The sequence below is a fragment of the Caloenas nicobarica genome, chromosome 1 (genome assembly GCF_036013445.1).
Source record: "Caloenas nicobarica isolate bCalNic1 chromosome 1, bCalNic1.hap1, whole genome shotgun sequence".
NCBI classification, from domain to species: Eukaryota; Metazoa; Chordata; class Aves; order Columbiformes; family Columbidae; genus Caloenas; species Caloenas nicobarica.
Window position 1 is genome coordinate 214535945 of NC_088245.1, and position 17688 is coordinate 214553632.

The following is a 17688-nucleotide window of genomic DNA, read 5'->3' on the forward strand; positions in this document are numbered from 1 at the left end:
CCATCCCCTCATCCCTGTCCTCCATCTCTGTCCTTTCTCCCCATCCCTTCATCCCTGTCCCCTGTCCTCCATCTCTGTCCTTTCTCCCCATCCCTCATCCCTGTCCCCTGTCCTACATCCACCTGTCCGCTATGCCCCTATCCCTGTCTCCATCCCCTTGTCCCCATCCCCTAATCCATGTCCCCTATTCTCCATATGTCCTCTCTACCCAGTCCCCTGTCCTCCAACTGTCTCCATCCCCTTCTCCCCATCTTCTGTCCCCCCATCCCTGTCCCTTGTCCACCATCTCTGTCCCCATCCCCCGTGTATGCCCCTATCTTCCATCTCTGTCCCCTCTCCCCCATCTGTTCCCTCCACCCTGTCCCCTGTCCTCCATCTCTATCCTCTGTCATCCTCTCCCCATCCCTTATCCCCCACATCCCTGTCCCCTGTCCTCCATCTCTATCTCCATCCCCCTCTCCCGATCCTCTGTCCCCTCTATCCCTGTCCCTTGTCCCCCATCTCTGTCCCCATCCCCCATCCCTGTCCCCATCTCTCTCCCCATCCCTGTCCCCATTCGACATCCCTGTCCCCATCTCTCTCCCCATGCCTGTCCCCCATCTCTGTCTCCATCCTCCTTTCCCCATGCTCTGGCCCCTCCATCCCTGTCCCATGTCCCCCATCTATTTCCCCATCCCACATCCCCGTCCCCCATCTCTGTCCCCATTCCACATCCCTGTTCCCCCTCTGTCCCCCATCTCTGTCTCCATTCCCTTCTCCTGATCCTCTGTCCCCCCATCCCTGTCCCCTCTCTATCCCCACCCCTGTCCCCCATCTCTGTCCCCATTCCACATCCCTGTCCCCATCTCTGTCCCCTGTCTCCATTCCACAACCCTGTCCCCATCTCCGTCCCCTGTCCACCATCTCTGTCCCCTGTTCCCCATCTCTGTCTCCATTCCACATCCCTGTCCCCATCTCTGTCCCCTGTCCCCCATCTCTGTCCCCGTTCCACACCCCTGTCCCCATCTCTGTCCCCTGTCCCCCATCTCTGTCCCCGTTCCACATCCTTGTCCCCATCCCTGTCCCCATCTCTGTCCCCTGTCCCCCATCTCTGTCCCCGTTCCACACCCCTGTCCCCATCTCTGTCCCCTCTCCTCCATCCTCTCTCCCCGTCCCTGTCCCCCATCCCCGCCGCGCCCCCCGCGCCGATCTCCGCCCCGCCCGCTCCCTCCCGGCGGCCCCGGCGGCCGCGGCCTAACCCGCTCCCTTCCCCGTCGTCCCGGCCCCGGCGCCCCGGTCCCCGCCGCCATGTCCCGGGGCGCGGTGCGGGTGCTGCGCCTGGGGCTGTGTCCCTACACCGAGGCGCTGCGGGTGCAGGAGCGCTGCGTGGCGGCGGCGCGGGCGGCGCGGCCCGGTCCCGTCCCCGCTTCCAGCCCCGGGGAGAGCGTGGTGCTGAGCGAACCGGCGGACCCCGTGTACGTGTGGGGGCTGCGGGGCGCCCCGGAGGCGGAGGCGGCGGCGCGGCTGCGGGCGCGGGGCGCGGGGCTGGTGGCGGCGCGGCGGGGCGGCCACATCACGTTCCACGGGCCCGGGCAGCTCCTCGCCTTCCCGGTTCTCGACCTGCGGCGCCGCCGCCTGCCGTTGCGGGCTTACGTGGCGGCGCTGGAGGCGCTGGTGCTGCGGCTGTGCCGCCGCTTCGGCCTGGCCGCCGCCCGCGCCCTCCCGCCGCCCTTCACCGGCGTCTGGATGGGCGACAGCAAAGTGTGCGCCATCGGTGAGCGCGGCGGGGGCGCAGCGGCGGGGCGTGCACCGCGTGGGTGGCGTGGACCGGGGGGAACATGCACCGGCTAGGGGGACATGCACCGGGTGGGAGGGGCGCACTGGGGGAACATGCACCGTAGGGGAGAATGCACCGGGGGGCATGCACCGGGGGGTGACGTGTATTGGGGGGGACATGCACCGGGGGGTGCCATGTAGCGGAACGGGGTGGGGGTCATGCGCTGGGAGAGGAGTACGGTGGGGGGGACATGCACCGGGTGGCAGGGGTGTACTGGGGAGGTGACATGTACCAGAACGGGGAGGGGCATGCACCAGGGGGTGACATGTATCGGGGGGGGGAACATGCACCAGGGGTGTGCACTAGGGGTCATGCACCGGGGAGGTGACATGTATCGGGGGCGGGGGGCGTGCACTGGGGAAGGAATGCAGTGGGGGGACATGCACTGGGTGGAGGGGTGCACTGGGGAGGGACATGCACTGGGGAGGGACATGCACTGGAAAGGGGGGACAGGCACCAGGGGTGTGCACTGGGGGTCATGCACCCAGGGGGTGACAGGTACCAGGGTGGGGGGGGCATGCACAGGAGAAAATGCACCGGGTGGGAGGAGGGTGTGCAGGGAGGAGTATGTACCGAGTGTGTGGGGGGCAGCGCAATTTTGGACCCTTGCACCCCAAACCAGGGCACTGCACTTTCTGCAGCTTGGCCCTTGCACCCAGAGCTCCATGTTTGCAGCCTGGTCCCCAGCATTGTCCCCTGCCCCCTTGTCCCCAGTCTTGTCCCCTTCCCCTGCCCCCTTGTCCCCAGCCCCTGAGCTGTTCCCCCGCACCACAGCCCCACATCCTGCGCCCCATCCTGGATCGCAGCACCCCCAGTCGGGCTCTGTAGCCTCATCTCGGGGTCCTGCAGCCCAGACTCCCCTTTTCAACACAGCTCCCTGTCTGAGCCCACCCAAAATCCCGACAGTGGGGGATGCGGGGATGGGGTGGAGTGAACCAGACACGCTGCGCCCCATCTGCCCCAAATTTGGGGAGTCGGCTGGTGGTTTAAGGGGTTTTCCCTGGCAAAAGTGGGGAGTGCGGCATGTGGCGGGGTTAACACTGGTCTGAGCAGTGCCGTCACTGAATATAATAAAATAATGAAATAAACGGGTGCTGATGGGAGGGTGCTTTGGCCCCCGCAGGGGTGCACTGCGGGAACTACATTACCTCGCACGGGCTGGCGCTGAACTGCTGCACCGACCTCACCTGGTTTGACCACATCGTCCCCTGCGGGCTGGAGGGAAAAGGCGTCACGTCGCTGAGCCGCGAGCTGGGGTGGCACGTCACCGTCGACCACGTCCTCCAGCCTTTCCTTGACTCCTTCCAGGAGGTGTTCGACTGCACCTTGGTGTTTTCAGAAGCTCCCGGGGACCAGGAGAGCCGCGGCGCCTCGGCTGAGTGTTTCGGCAAACCCTCGGTGCAGCCGCCTGGTGCTTAATTGCAAGACAAGTTCTTGTGCCTTTGCCTACAGACAGTGCGTGAACAGTGGCACAAAGGTTGAGATTGTCTCTTAAACATCCAAAACTCCATCAGAGCTGCTCTCCTCAGCTCCATGGGTCTCTGTCCCTCAACTCAGACCTCCAAGGTATCACATCCCTGTCGCCTGCTGGGGAAATGCCCAAATAAGCACTTTTGTGTGTTTTTTCTGCCTCTCTCCCCACAAAATTCCAAAATTTGGGTGAACGCTCATGAGCCCTTTGGACAAGAGGAGGAGGGACTGGTTGACTGAGCATTTTTCCCTCGCTGCTGCATAAAATGAGGGAGATTTTCTGTGAAAAAACTTGCTGGGAACTTTGGCTGCTGGTAGTTTGTTTATTTATCCCAAGACTTTATGAATAACGACCTTTTTCTTGCCCTGTGCCCAGAGAAATCCTCACGAGGCAAAAAGCCTCGCCGTGGTGTTGGGGCGGGCGGAAAAATCACTGATAAGAGGCTGTAAATGGTTAATTATGGAGTGATGCTGATGTGGTGGGAAAGCGGGAGGAGGAGGGGATCTAGGAGGAGAGGATCTGTGGCCCTTCCAGATCGTGTGGAACCACACAGTGTGGGATCGAGTGCTGGAGATGTCACTGTGGTCTGTGCAGGCGGTGTCGGCTCCTCCGAAGTTGTCACCCGGGCTGCAAGATCCGCGTGGGCTCACAGGAGCCGTCCCGGGTGAAGCGGTGCAGCCACCCTGAGGTCCTGCCTATCGATGCAAACCTATAGGTAGACACAGATAAAACTGATTTTAATAACTTTTCATTCAGGAGAAATGGAAAACGGCAAATAAAGTTCCCGCACACTGCTCCAAGTGGGAGCTGAGCCCACCCTGCGGCCCCTCGCTGCTGCTCCAGGCCTTTGTTCTGCCCCATGAGCTTTGGGGTTTCTCTGCCGCTGCCCTTGAGCCACCTGTGGGTACCTCCCCGTGGGCCCCCACCTCGCAGCCCCCCGGGATTTTGGGTGGGCTAAAGGGACCAATGGGGCTGGGAGGCGCAAGGGGGAGGAAAACCCCATTTTATGGAGGCAGGGGATGGTGAGCGGGGACCAACGTGCCCCGGGCAGGCTGGGTGCGCAGTGCGAGGGCTTGGGGACAGCAGGGACACGCGGAGGAGGGACAGGAAAGCATGACCGGCAGCGTGTGCCGGGAGGGAAACGCAGGGTCTGGCTCTCCCAGCCCTATAAAAGCCTCCGGTATCCGGCTGGGGCGAGAGGACCGTGGTGAGACCTGTGGGTTGGGGACAGGCTGGTGGCCCGTGCCGGGGCTGGGTGGCTTTGGCAGGTGGCTCTGCCCCGGGAAGGGGAGGAGGCTGCGCGGCACTCCCAGCCTGGCCGGCATCCCTCCCCACCGCACCGCGATGCTCCAGTCCCGGCTCAGCCTGGCAGCAGCGAGGGCACCCCAGGTGAGTGCGAACCCCCTTCCGACCCCTCCGGTCCCCCCTTTGTCCCCCCAGCCCCTACACCCTTCCCTAATGTGGGGTCCCCCCATGCCGCACCTCCCCTCCTGGGATAAACCCCAATATTGCCCTAATCTCCCAAATTCAGCCTCCAAGACACTTGGGTCTGAGCTATCCCTGTGGGCTCGTGGCTGCTCAGCCCCTTCCTCCTCCTCACTGCCTGCGAGCTGCACCCTGAGTTTTGGGGTGACCCTTTTTTTGGGGGGAGGTTCAGCTGCCTGTGCATGGGGCAGAGCTGCTGGTGCCGCAGGCACGGGGTGCTCGGGAGTTTGGGGGGACGGCTCCGGGGGTGTTGTGCCCCAGGGGACAATGGCAGTTTGTGGGGCTGGCGGGTCCCAAAGGATGGCACATGTGGGAGAAAGAGCCTGTGTCCCCATGTCCCTTCCTGTGCGCCCCAACTTAAGAGGCTCCAGAGAGGTGCGAAGGTGCATGAGGACGCAGAGGGCACGTGGGGCTCCAGGGTGGGCTGGCAGTGGGGACCCTGGTGGGGTCAAAGAGGGTCTGGGACCTACAGGAAGTCCCTGGGGGGGTTTAGGGCAGCGACCCCTTGGGATGGGTCCACTGGGACACGTGGGGAGCTGTGTCCCCCTGCCAGGGCAGTCGTGGCTCCTGGCCCCGGGTGGGGACAAACGGGGAAAAAATGGGGGTCTCTGCTCACCCCGGGGGACCTGGTCTGGGGCAAGTGGGGTCAATGCATGGCAGGATCAGTGCCAGAGCTGTTATTTAGGATTGGGGACTCCAGACAGCCCCCACTGGGGTCACTTGGGTGCCAGCTCTGCACCCTGCAAGCCCACTGTCCCCTCACTTCCCTGGGGGACACAGGCTTTGAACTCAACCAGCCCCTAGGACAGCTGTGTCCCCTGACTGTCCCCAGCCCTGGGGAGGAGAGTGGGACAGGCAAGCACCCCAAAGCTCTTGGTGGAAGGAGTGAAATTTGAGGAGAGAACTGCCGCAAATACAAAGCCCCCAGTCCTACCCTTGCTGTGTGGCAGAGAAGGTGCTTCAAGGACCATTTTGGGGTCATTGTTGGGTCCAGCAGGACACCCCCGGTATTGTCCTGGGGTCACTGACACCACAGGGACAGCCCTGGCTGAGCCTCCTTGTCCTTCCCTGCAGCCTGGAGGAGGACATGGAGGAGGCCAACCAGACGGAGACCTGGCACCAAAGCCTCCAGGTGGTGCTTAATGCCTTGAACCAGACGCTGCAAGGGGTTGTCCTCTGTCCCACCGACCGCCCGGCCACCACCGCCGCTGCCGCACGCAATGCCAGCACCCGCGCCGCCCGCCCCGGCCGCAACGACAACGCCTACATGTACATCCTCTTCGTCATGACGCTCTTCGCCGCCACGGTGGGGAGTCTCATCCTGGGCTACACCCGCTCTCGCAAAGTGGACAAGCGCAGTGACCCATACCACGTCTACATCAAGAACAGGGTCTCCATGATCTGAGCCCGGCCCTGACGCCTTGTCCCCTGCGAGCTGGTGGCTTTGAGGGCCACGTCGCTGCTGCGACGGGGCAGCGCTGCTGACCAGCCCGGCCCCAGAGCTGCTGGGAAAACCCCACCCCCGTGTCCCCATGGAGTTGCTGAGCCCTGGTGTGAGCAGTGTGGGGACATCCTGGCCAGGCTACGGCTCCCGTCTGGCAGGAGGTGACAGGGTATGACCCATGGGCAGGTCCCGGTCCCGCAGACCCACCTCGGCTGAGCCCCGTGGGGACGGGGATGGCAGAAGCAGCTCCTTCCCCACCATGGCCTGCTGAGGCTGGCAGGGTCTTCAAAGAGAAAATTTCACCATTTCCCCCCTCGGATTGGCCAGCGTTGACCTCCGTGGGCAGCCAGCAGCTTCATGACATGGGCTAGTGGGTTTTTCTGGTGCTAAAACCCTGTAATTTTTGAGTCGGGCTGGGTGCCGCTTTTCTGGCGGGGAATTAAAGGAGGTGGCGGTTTCCAGCGCGGTTGCGTTCGCTTCTCTGAGCGAAGACGGTGTCAGGGGGATCCGTGGGACACCTCTCCATGCTGGTGCGTTGCCCTGGCTGCCCAGGGGGTGCTGTACGGGCTAAACCTGCGCCCTTTGTGCTGCTGAGGGGACACCAAGGTCAAACTCTTGGTGACATCGCAGCCCCAGGACACGAGATGGTTCCTCCCCGCCGCGGAGCATCGCTTGAACTGCGGGCACACGCTGCGACCGTGGCCTGAGCCTGTCCAGAGGCATCCGGCTTCACACGTTCCCGAAAGTCTCTCCGGGCTCCGGATGGTGATGCCGAAGTTTTTCCTGCTTCCTTCCTGCTGTCGGCTGTAGCTTTGGCCTTTTGTACCGCAGGTCTCAAATGTGTTTTCCACAGGGCGAGGGCGCAGCGGTGGATGGGAAGGGGATGTTCTCGGGTCCTGCTGGGCTCCTTGGCTTTGTCTCCGCTTTTTAAACTGGCTAGTTTTGGGACTGGCCCGTGGAGTGGCCAGTGGCCAGGACAGTAAATGTCCTCATCCATCAAAACAGGCTGTGGTGCAGCACAGGTGACCCAGTCTCTCGCACGTCTTAACCTGTTAATAATGGCATAATGAATGTCTTTAATTGCAGCAAGATTAACTGGCCCATAGGGGACTTTCTGCATTCAGAGGTTAAACACGGCTGCGATGCCTGAGCCCAAACAGTGACGCCAAACCCTAATCCCAAAGATAATAGTTTGGGGTAGAGCTGGAAATCTTGGCACTGGCAGCACTGGGATGGCAGCAACTCCACAACCAATTCCTGATTTCCCACCCCCTTGGTTTGTGCACAAAACCCAAGGCAGGGGGGTTGGGGGAGTCCTGGGGGCGCTGCTGGCTTCAGGGCTGAGCCCACTGTGAATTCTGAGCCGGGTCTGTGGTGCCGACCGGGCTTTCCAGGGACGCTGGCACAAATGCCACCAACGTCCCCCAGCACCTGGCCCAAGCGGGAAGTAATTCAAGAGGCTTCGCTGTGTTTGTCTTGCGGTTGCAGTGCTGGGAAAGGAAAATAAACCCCTTATCTGCAAGTAAATCAGGGGAATTGGGCCAGGCAGGGACAGCCGACACACCAAACCCTCTGCTGGGTTGGCTTGTGCAACACACACTGCGTGGGGGTTTTCCCCACCTCCATGGATGTCCCTGTGCTGGGACAGGTGACAAATGGTGATTTTGGTAACCCCAAACCCCCAGAGATGTGGTCTTCTTGCCTCTCCTGGTGGCCACTGGCCCTCCTGGGAGAGGGGGGTGGCTGGGATGGATCTGGTGATGCCAGAGTGTCTTCTGCTGCTGTACCTGATGGGTACCTGATGTACCCTGTTACAGGGCAGCATGTCATAAAAAGTTTTTTTAAAAAATGCTGCTTTTCCCTTGTCCAGAAGATCCTAAGGCGGAAAAGCCTTCCTGCAAGAGAGCTCATGTAGTGATCATTATTCACCCGATTTCTGATCCTCCCTTCTGTCCCCACAATTAAATTTAGACCAGAGCCTGCAGCAGGGCTGAGGGACACTCTGGGCGTCCCCACTCTGGGGCCTGGGGCTGGACACCAGCGGGCTGGGTGACACGGTGCCAGTGCCACCTTGTGGCAGCTGCCTCAGGGTCCCTGCGCCACGGGCACCTGCTCCTTCCTGGAGAACCCTGGGGGCCCCATGGGGCCAGAGCAGCAGGCCTTGTCCCCTTGGGACCAATGGCTCCGGGCTGGCTGGTGTCCCCATGGGATGCACGGCTCTGATGTCCCCTTGGGACCCACAGCTCCGGGCTGGCTGGTGTCCCCATGGGGTCCACAGCTCTGGGCTGACTGGTGTCCCCTTGGGACCCATGGCTCTGGGTTGGCTGGTGTCCCCTTGGGACCCACCAGGATGGCTGATGTCCCCTTGGGACCCACAGCTCCAGGCTGGCTGGTGTCTCCATGGGACCCATGGCTCTGGTGTCCCCTTGCGACCCACGGCTCTGGGCTGGCTGGCTGGTGTCCCCTTGGGACCCACCAGGCTGGCTGGTGTCCCCATGGGACCCACGGCTCTGGGTTGGCTGGTGTCCCCTTGGGACCCACAGCTCCAGGCTGGCTGGTGTCCCCATGGAACCCATGGCTCTGGGTTGGCTGGTGTCCACTTGGGACCCACAGCTGTGGTGTCCCTTTGGGACCCACAGCTCTGGGCTGGCTGATGTCTGCTTGAGACCCATGGCTCCAGGTTGGCTGGTATTCCCATGGGACCCACAGCTCCAGACTGGCTGGTGTCCCCATGAGACCCACAGTTCTGGGCTGGCTGGTGTCCCCTTGGGATGCTCAGAGGGGTACGGAAACATGGGGATACAGGGGGTGCGGATGGATTTGGGAGCCTCATGAAATGGGTTTGCTTCAGCTGGCAGAGGAAGGATTTCAGGACTAAGTAAGTGCTCATCCCAGAGCTCAAGAGATTCCTCGTCAAAGCCAATTGGGCTCTGGCCTCACTCCCTGTGCTGCAGCCCCAGGAGCAGAAGATTTCTGGGTAACGCTCATGCAGTTTGTTTTAACAGCATGGAGACGCACTCGGGTGCACAGAGGAGAGAGCTGGGGCAGCGCTGGCCTTGGCTGAATCACTAAATCCAACCATACAAATTCTAGTGGCCTACATTCGGGTTTTAAGCAATGCAGGTAGGAAAAAAAAATAGGGCTTACGGGAGGCCAATTTATTTAAGATTTTTTTCCTTAGCACACAGCAATGAATCACGGATGAGACAATGTCTGTAGCGGTTTGCCTGGTACTTGGAAAAGGATATCGAAACGTTGTGTGTATGGGAAATTGAGGCTGACCTTGCATTAGCAAAGCGACGGTGGGATTGTCGGAGTGACGGGAATTGCAGAGGCCTGTTCCTGGGACTGCTTTGATGCTGGGCATTTCGATAAGAAGTGTGTAAAGTGAAATGATAGCGGTGCAGGGACTGATAATGATGGTATCGCCGAGCGGCGGCAGCGGGTATCGGTGAATGATTAGCTAACAGCATGAGGTGCCTCCAGCAGTTTGTGGTACACTGGTTTTGGCTGGTGAATACATGGCACAGTGGCACTGAGGTGTGGGAAACATTAAAGAAAATAAAGGGAGGGAAAGGAAAAGTGCTTCCAGTTCATGGCAGGGCAGTGAAGTTCTGAGTGAGCATCCCCTGCACTGCAGCAGATGGACATCGGACAAACATCTTCCACGCTGCAGCGGGAGGTTCCTCTGTACTTTCCTGGGGTAATTAAGAATCATGGAAAATAGTTTGGGTTGAAGGGACCTTCCCAGCTCCCCCAGTGCCCCCCCTGCCATGAGCAGGGACATCTGCACCAGCTCAGGTTGCTCAGAGCCCCGTCCAGCCTGGCCTGGGATGTCTCCAGGGATGGTTCAGCCACCACCTCTCTGGCCAACCTGGGCCAGGCTCTCACCACCCTCAGGGCCAACAATTTCTTTCTCCTGTCTGGCCTGAATCTCCCTCCTTTAGTTTCAAACCATCACCCCTTGTCCTATCGCAACAGTCTGCTCAAAAGTCTGTCCCCATCTTTCTTCTTGGCCCCTTTAAGCATGGAAAGGCCGCAATAAGGTGATGTTTATCTGCTAACTCAGTCAGTTAGCTACTAAGGAGTCCTAACGAGCTCTGTTTGTCCCATGCAAAGGGCTACAATTAAATGCTAGGAAGTAGGGGTGGAAAAGCTGGGGAGGGGACTAAGGGCAGTTCATACATCAGTGGCAATCGTTGCCCACACAAAATGGGACATGAAGCTGTAATGGTGTCCTAGCCGCACAGGTACAATGACATCGGGCTCAGTGCTGCGGGCGTCCTATGGAAATACGAGCGGTTTCAAGCAGTGACATTCATTATTTGCCACCTTCCTCTGGAGGGAGAGCAGAGGTGATGCCCTCCTGTGAGGTAACTCCACCAGCCCTGCTCCGAGATGAAGGTGACCATTGCCTGCGATGCCTGAAAAGGATTTTCTGGGAGGTGACAAGGTCATTATTATGGGAAAGGGGCTGCTTCCAGTCACACAAGCTCTTCCTTCATGTCAGAAACCCTCAGTACTGAAAACACATCCATTTCTCCTCTCACCAAAGACGCAGCCTGTCCCTTGCTGATAGCCCTGTAGCATCGCAGCTGGAGTGACACCCTTGTTCACAGAATCACAGAATGCCAGGGATTGGAAGGGACCTCGAAAGCTCATCCAGTCCAATCCCCCCGCCAGAGCAGGAACACCCAGATGAGGTTACACAGGAAGGTGTCCAGGCGGGTTGGAATGTCTGCAGAGAAGGAGACTCCACAGCCTCCCTGGGCAGCCTGGGCCAGGCTCTGGCACCCTCACCGGGAAGAAGTTTCTTCTCATAATTAAGTGGAACCTCCTGTGTTCCAGTTTGAACCCATTGCCCCTTGTCCTATCACTGGTTGTCACTGCATCCTCCTGACACTCCCTTTCCATATTGATCACCATGAATGAGGTCACCCCTCAGTCTCCTCTTCTCCAGCTCCAGCGCCCCAGCTCCTCAGCCTTTCCTCACACGGGAGATGCTCCACTCCCTTCAGCATCTTCGTGGCTCTGCGCTGGACTCTCTCCAGCAGTTCCCTGTCCTTCTGGAACTGAGTGGCCCAGAACTGGACACAATATTCCAGATGAGGTCTCACCAGGGCAGAGTAGAGGGGCAGGAGAACCTCTCTGACCTACTGACCACCCCCCTTCTAATCCCCCCCAGGTCCCATTTGCCTTCCTGGCCACAAGGGCCCAGTGCTGGCTCATGGTCACCCTGCTGTCCCCAGGACCCCCAGGTCCCTTTCCCCTACACTGCTCTCCAACAGGTCATTCTCCAACTTATACTGGAGCCTGTCCAGGTCTCTGACATGTCCCTAAAGCAGCTCTGATGTTTGCTCATGCAGCGTTTTTCACTCACAGCCTTTCACCGAGCGGCGCTGGGTGCAGCGTCCTCTCTTGCCTAAGCCAGATAAGTCATTTTACAAACTTTTTTTTTTTTTAAAAAAGCACATAATGGAAAAATGCAGCATTCAGGAGACTTTGGCTTTCTGAACCTCTGGGCACCAACTCCCTTCCCCAGTGTCTGGTTCTGTGGTGGCACAGCTGCCTGTGTGCGCTCCCAAATTGGCTCTGAGAGGTGCCAAATTAATTAGTGGAGGAGCCCTCAGCAGGCAGAGCCAGACTTTGCAGCCTATATCGGACTCTCTCTACATGACATCTTGCAAGCACAGATCCTGGCCCCCTTTGCACTGCGGCTGTTCCAACAGCGCAGGTCTGTCTCTCTCCCCTTTTTCTGCTTTTTTTTTTCCCCTTTTCCTCCTCTGTTCTCATCCAGGTGAGGGGAAAGGGAGACCTGGGGTCAGACCAGCTGAAGGATGATATATAGCAGTGTTATCAAAAGTCTGGTCATAAAACTAACTGCTGGGATTGTGCAATCACGGGGCAGTTCAGTTCAGCTTGGCTGCCCTATGGGTACCTATAAAACCTGCACCACATGGTAAGAAAAAGCAGAATTTCTTAATAAAAATCAAGGCATCATTTATTTTTACTGACTATCAGGAAATCCCAGATATCCAGGATCTCATCTGCTCCCCCTGCAGAATGTTTTTGGTGCAAATTTTCACATTTCTACACAACTTACCCTGTGCTTTGGGACCGAGAGGATAAAAAGCCTGATCCATACTCCTTTCTTGTTCTCTCAAACGGGCCCATTCCATCTCCTTCCTCCACGTGGATGCGGCTGGTGGACAACTGCTCAGCAGAGCATGCGCTGGGGATATTAATACCTAGGGGGGAGGATTAAAAATAACCAGGTCTGTGTTCGGTTGCTGGTTTGGAAAGGACACGCATTGATATACGAGGGGACTGGTGATCAAAGCGGCTTTGCCGGGGTGCTGAAGCCCAAGTGAGTGGGAGGCACTGAAATTTTCCCCCAAAATAACAACCCTGAAAGGAATCTGTGAAGCGGGGAGCTGATACTGCAACAACGGCGAGGAGAGCAGCTCCATGCCCTCTCTTAGGGCTGAGAGCAGAGGATTTTCCAGCTGCACATTCAATATTTCATTTAAAGCATGGGTATTTAGGGTGTTATGCTCCTGAAGAAGCCAAGGAGTGTGTCGCCAGCGCCAGAGGGTGCAGGATCAGACCTTCCCAGGGCTGGCAATGTGAAGCACGAGGGGCAGCTGCAGAATTTAAAAGCCATTTCTTAATCTCAGTGGTCCCCGTTTCATGCTTCTCACCTGCCCGTTTGCTCCCTTTCTTTGTGTTCTGCTTGCAGAGCGCCTGCGCTTCCTCAGGACAAAGCGCTTTGGCTGCTTTGGCTCAGATGGGATTAAAAATGGCATTCAGGCCCAAAAAAACACCCACCCCTCCTGGTGCAGCACGCGGGGATGTCATTACTGCCCGCATTTAGAGCTGCGCTGCCTTTCTGTTGATACTGAGAGACATGAAAGGATGGGAGTTGCTGTGGTATTAGCAGGTAACCCGAGAAGCAGAGGAGAACAAGGGGTTCAGGATACATAAATAATAAAACAATAGATGGTCCGCGGCGCGAGGACGTGCACAGTGCCTGCTGAGAGGCTCAGAAGGATGCGCTGGGTTTATCCCGCACGACCCTGGCTCGCTGCAGAAACCAGGGGCAGAAAACCAACCTGGGATGAGAGTCCTGGGATGTTTGCAGGCGATCTGGAATAAACGATGTGCAGTAAAATTGTCACGGAAACACTGTACCAGTTGCGTTTAGCTCTGAGGCTCTCGGCGCAGGGCTGGCAGAGCTGTGCGATTGACAGAGCTAATCTGGTTTGTTGTGGGCGAGGATTTGGTCTGTGGTACCAGATCACTGATGATGCTAACGTGACTGTACAGATGGTTTTTATTTCTGATACTCGGTGACATCGCCGCGTGCTTAGCCGATTTTCTGTGGAAAAAAAAAAATTAAACATGTTGGGAAGAAAAAAATATGTGCATCATTGTTTAGGGGTACGATACAGATGCTGGAAACCCAACCCTGTCAGGAAGATGGATACATTTAACCATTGGAGTGAGAACAGATAGGCTCTTTACCCCTGCATGGCATATCTGGAAATCCCAAACAGGAGCTATATGTTATCAATGGGTCTCTATTAATTTCCATTATTTTATTTACATTAGAAAAATAGCCTAAATTTGGGGGCACAGACAGTTATCTGTTGCAATTTGGCTATACGTTGGAACTCTGGGTTTCGTAACAGCGGCACAGAGAGCAGGGACCTTCCCCAAAAGCACGACTGACACACGCCCACAGTCACACATACGCATATGTGGATGCACACGCTCGTTTTGGCCAGGAAGAAGTTTTTCCCAACCCAGCTGAGCCCCATCACGGTCCCCGCTGGCTTTGGCAGCTCCCAGCACACCAGCGGGCGGCTGTCAGCAGCCTGTCAACCCTTCTCCTCCCCGCCTGCCTTGTATTCATCGCTGGCAACGTGTCCCCTCCTGCGTTTTTTAGCCCCCAGACTGTTTGCTGCTGCTCAGTTTGGTCTGAGCACATTGCGCATCAATTGGGCAAAACAATAGGTGAGGGTGAAAAATTAAAAATGTTGCCCTTCCTTTGCTCACCAATAATTTCCTATTTTCTGGCTTTCCTCTATGGCTGTAAAGACTGGAAATTTTGCAGCTAGTAACAGGTGAAAATAGAGATTTCTGCTGCACATACAGTGAGTGTGGGGAGGCTTGGAAATCACCCCGAAGTGCCCGTGAGAACCGTGAAATACCAGGCCCCAGCACAGCACAGTCCAGAGTCATGCCGGCTTCTTCGCTATCGCGCTCTGTGACAGAACGAAAACAGATGGGACTCAGTTTAACTCTCCTGTAGCGACATAATCAGCTTTAAAAATTCTTCTGGTGGCTGGTTAACCCTCAAATACATCGGACTTAAGTTGTCATCTCCTGTGAGGTCGGTGTTTTCTCCAGGCTGACATAACAAATCTCCATAAGCACGATCTAAGCCATATCGCCTGTAATCTTTTTAGATGATTTTTGTATGGTCTGGAGCTTCTAAGGCTGCCCAGCATTTGCTATACACATGGTGGATTCTTGGAGCTGCTAACCAAACTATTTTTTCCAAAATATTTGGAAGTCAGATCGTCACCCTCTGATTTCAGATGCATTTGCGAGATCTTGAGAAGTTTCAAATCCCAGTAAACAGGTGAAGACTTTCATCTTCTATGAGGCTGTTTTATCTGCTTTCCAGGGAAATAATCATGCAGGCACGTTGACATCTGAGAGAATGCTAATTATTCTATCTAGACATCTGAAGGGAAAATCCTGCTTTTAATTACGGCTCAATAACTGAGCACTGATCATGGAGAGCATGGGCACGGCTGCCACAGTCCTGTGCGAAACCACTTGATAAGGTTCAAGGTTTCATGTGCAGAAAGAGCCTGCCTGCAATATATCATCATTCAGAACAATTTAAAACTCTCATTACGCACATAGGAAAAAAAATGAGGCAAGAATTTAAGCATTTGAAGTATGAAGTTTCATTTTAACAACATCTCTTATTGCCTTTGTGAACAGCTACAGGGTTTTTGTAAGAAACGCTCTTTGGAGAGGTATTTAACATGGCCGTTGTCTTTTTTTTGGGGAGGAAAACAAAGGTTTTATGGGCTGGAGCTCCTGTTATGCTGGGCTCTGGGCTTCTTTCCTTGAAGACAAAACACAGAGGAGGAAAAAAGAGCAGCAGAGGTATGAAAAGCAGGTGCTGCACCTCATGCTGACTCTCAGGTGCAAATTCACCGCAGGAGCCACTCTGAAATCTGGAGAAAAATGTGCCAGCATCTGGCTGTTTGGGACATGGTTTTAATCAGACTGCCAGGCTCAGGATGGCTTCAACACTGCTACAGATGCCACCTCTTTGTGCAGAGATGGGGGAGAAAGGGAAAAAAAACCCCAACAAGAATAGGAGAGGAAACAACATGTGGGGTGGGTGGCCATCTATTATCCTGATTTCCTCATCCTAACTTCACCAGTGTCCAAACTCTTCTCCTTTTATGCCAGAAACAACCTCAGGAGAGTCTTTTAGTGAGAACAGAACACTTACGTTGACTTACTTCTTTCTCTTATCTTCATCTTCTGTTGCCTTCTACCAGTAATTTACTGTAACGGTCCAATTTAAAGGTTCACCTCCCCACACTCAAGTCAGACCTCTGGAACGGAAGATTTGTTTGTGTCTGCAGCCAAGAGGTCTCTTCATGAAACTTACTTGAGAGCTTTGAAGGGAAGAGATGTTAAATTGAGATTTCCAAGCTTTCTTAGGATGGATAGTTGTCTGCAATATTTAGTTTTCAACAACATGTTTTGCTGTGCTGCTTGGGTGCCCCAAACTGCCTCCCCACCTCTTTGTCATCCCTCCATTGTGTCTTCTTCTTCCTCCAGTTCCTCCTTCAACCTCCCCCAGGAGCCTGGGCCGCTCACAACCTGGCATTTCGTACCTCCCTTCACACCCAGTGTCCCGTAGGCGCCAGTCCCGCTGCCCTCTGCCCATCTTCCTGAAGCCTTGCATCCCTCTGCAGTGCCCGCTGTCACTATGGCAACCTCTGCGAGGATGCTCTGCGGGATGAAGAAATGCTGCAGGTTGAGGATGCTCTGCAGGATGAGGATGCACTGTGGGATGAGGATGTGCTGTGGGATGAAGATGCTCTGCGGGATGAAGATGTGCTGTGGGATGAGTATGCTCTGCAGGATGAGGATGTGCTGTGGGATGAGGGTGTGCTGTGGGATGAGGATGCTCTGCGGGATGTGGTCACCGCTGTGGCGTTCTGCTTAGGGACAGGCAATTCAATTAGAACTGAAGAGGCTTGGAAGGCGAAGCAGGGATTATGATTTTCCTCCAAATGGCAATTTAATTGCTGCTGCTGCAGCCTGTCTGGAAATGCTCTGAGCAGCGGGCTTGTCCTCCAGGGTAGCACTGTTTCCATTATCCCTTCAGAGGGAACAGATGATGCACTCGGTAGTGCTGAATTCTGTCTCAGAGGCTGAAGGAGAAGCACAGCCAGGGAGGTTTTTAGCTTTTCATAGAATCACAGAAGAGTTTGGTCTGGGACCTTCCCAGCTCCCACAGTGCCCCCCCTGCCATGAGCAGGGACATCTGCACCAGCTCAGGTTGCTCAGAGCCCCGTCCAGCCTGGCCTGGGATGTCTCCAGGGATGGTTCAGCCACCACCTCTCTGGCCAACCTGGGCCAGGCTCTCACCACCCTCAGGGCCAACAATTTCTTCCTCATATCTGACCTGAATCTCCCTCCTTTAGTTTAAAACCATTGCCCCTTGTCCTATCACAACAGGCCCTGCTCAGATGTCTGTCCCCGTCTTTCTTATAGGCCCCTTTTAAGTCCGGAAAGGACGCACTGAGGTCTCCCCAGAGCTTCTCTTCTCCAGCTGAACACCCCAACTCTCTCAGCCTGTCCTCCCAGCAGAGCTGTTCCAGCCTCGGGTCATTTCTGGGGCTCCTCTGGCCCCTCTCCAGCAGCTCCATGTGTGTCCTGTGCTGAGGACCCAGAGCTGGCCCAGCACTGCAGGGGGGTGCTCATGTAGATCACCCAGGAGGCAGTGAGCGCTGGTTTGGTGGTGTAGTAAGAGATCTACTGTACTTTTTTTTTTTCATCAAGCAAAAGCAGGGAGCCTCCCCTCAGCCCTTCCCGCCTCCCCCCTAACCCTGCTCAGGCCTCCTGAGGACCAAGCGCTATGTGACACTCGTCGCCAACGGTCGTTATTACCACACCGACCAGCCCCGGGGCGGGGGCAGGACGGAGCCGAGGCCACTGAAGGGAGAGACACGGCTACCAGAGATGATATGGAGCGGGAGAGGCCTGGACCCCCTCAGCTGGGCCGGCTGAAGGCAGCGAAGCCGCGGCCCCTCAGCCCTGTCCGCTTCCCTTCACCCTCAGGCGAACCGGGCGCACCGCGAGGGCTGCCGGGAGTTGTAGTTTCCTCCCGCCCTCCATCCCCGCCCCTCTGCGGCGCTAGGACTACAT

The 17688-nt window shown here is 56.6% G+C and overlaps 2 protein-coding genes across 2 annotated transcripts; both read left to right on the top strand.

Annotated features, from left to right (window-relative positions):
* The first annotated feature begins 1213 nt into the window (after positions 1–1213).
* Positions 1214–4080, top strand: LIPT2 (lipoyl(octanoyl) transferase 2). The gene is made up of 2 exons (XM_065658629.1): positions 1214–1753; positions 2940–4080. Exons 1-2 carry the CDS (start codon positions 1288–1290, stop codon positions 3233–3235), a joined length of 762 nt encoding a protein of 253 aa, XP_065514701.1. The 5' UTR covers positions 1214–1287; the 3' UTR covers positions 3236–4080.
* A 515-nt stretch (positions 4081–4595) lies between these two features.
* On the top strand, positions 4596–7647 carry KCNE3 (potassium voltage-gated channel subfamily E regulatory subunit 3). The gene is made up of 2 exons (XM_065658630.1): positions 4596–4676; positions 5847–7647. Exon 2 carries the CDS (start codon positions 5860–5862, stop codon positions 6175–6177), a length of 318 nt encoding a protein of 105 aa, XP_065514702.1. The 5' UTR covers positions 4596–4676; positions 5847–5859; the 3' UTR covers positions 6178–7647.
* Positions 7648–17688: the final 10041 nt, after the last annotated feature.

Excerpts from the sequence above, each read along its gene's own strand:
- LIPT2 (XM_065658629.1), top strand. The coding sequence starts at position 1,288 with ATGTCCCGGGGCGCGGTGCGGGTGCTGCGCCTGGGGCTGTGTCCCTAC. Across the intron at positions 1,754-2,939 it reads CAGCAAAGTGTGCGCCATCG|GGGTGCACTGCGGGAACTAC; the intron begins GTGAGCGCGGCG and ends TGGCCCCCGCAG.
- KCNE3 (XM_065658630.1), top strand. The coding sequence starts at position 5,860 with ATGGAGGAGGCCAACCAGACGGAGACCTGGCACCAAAGCCTCCAGGTG.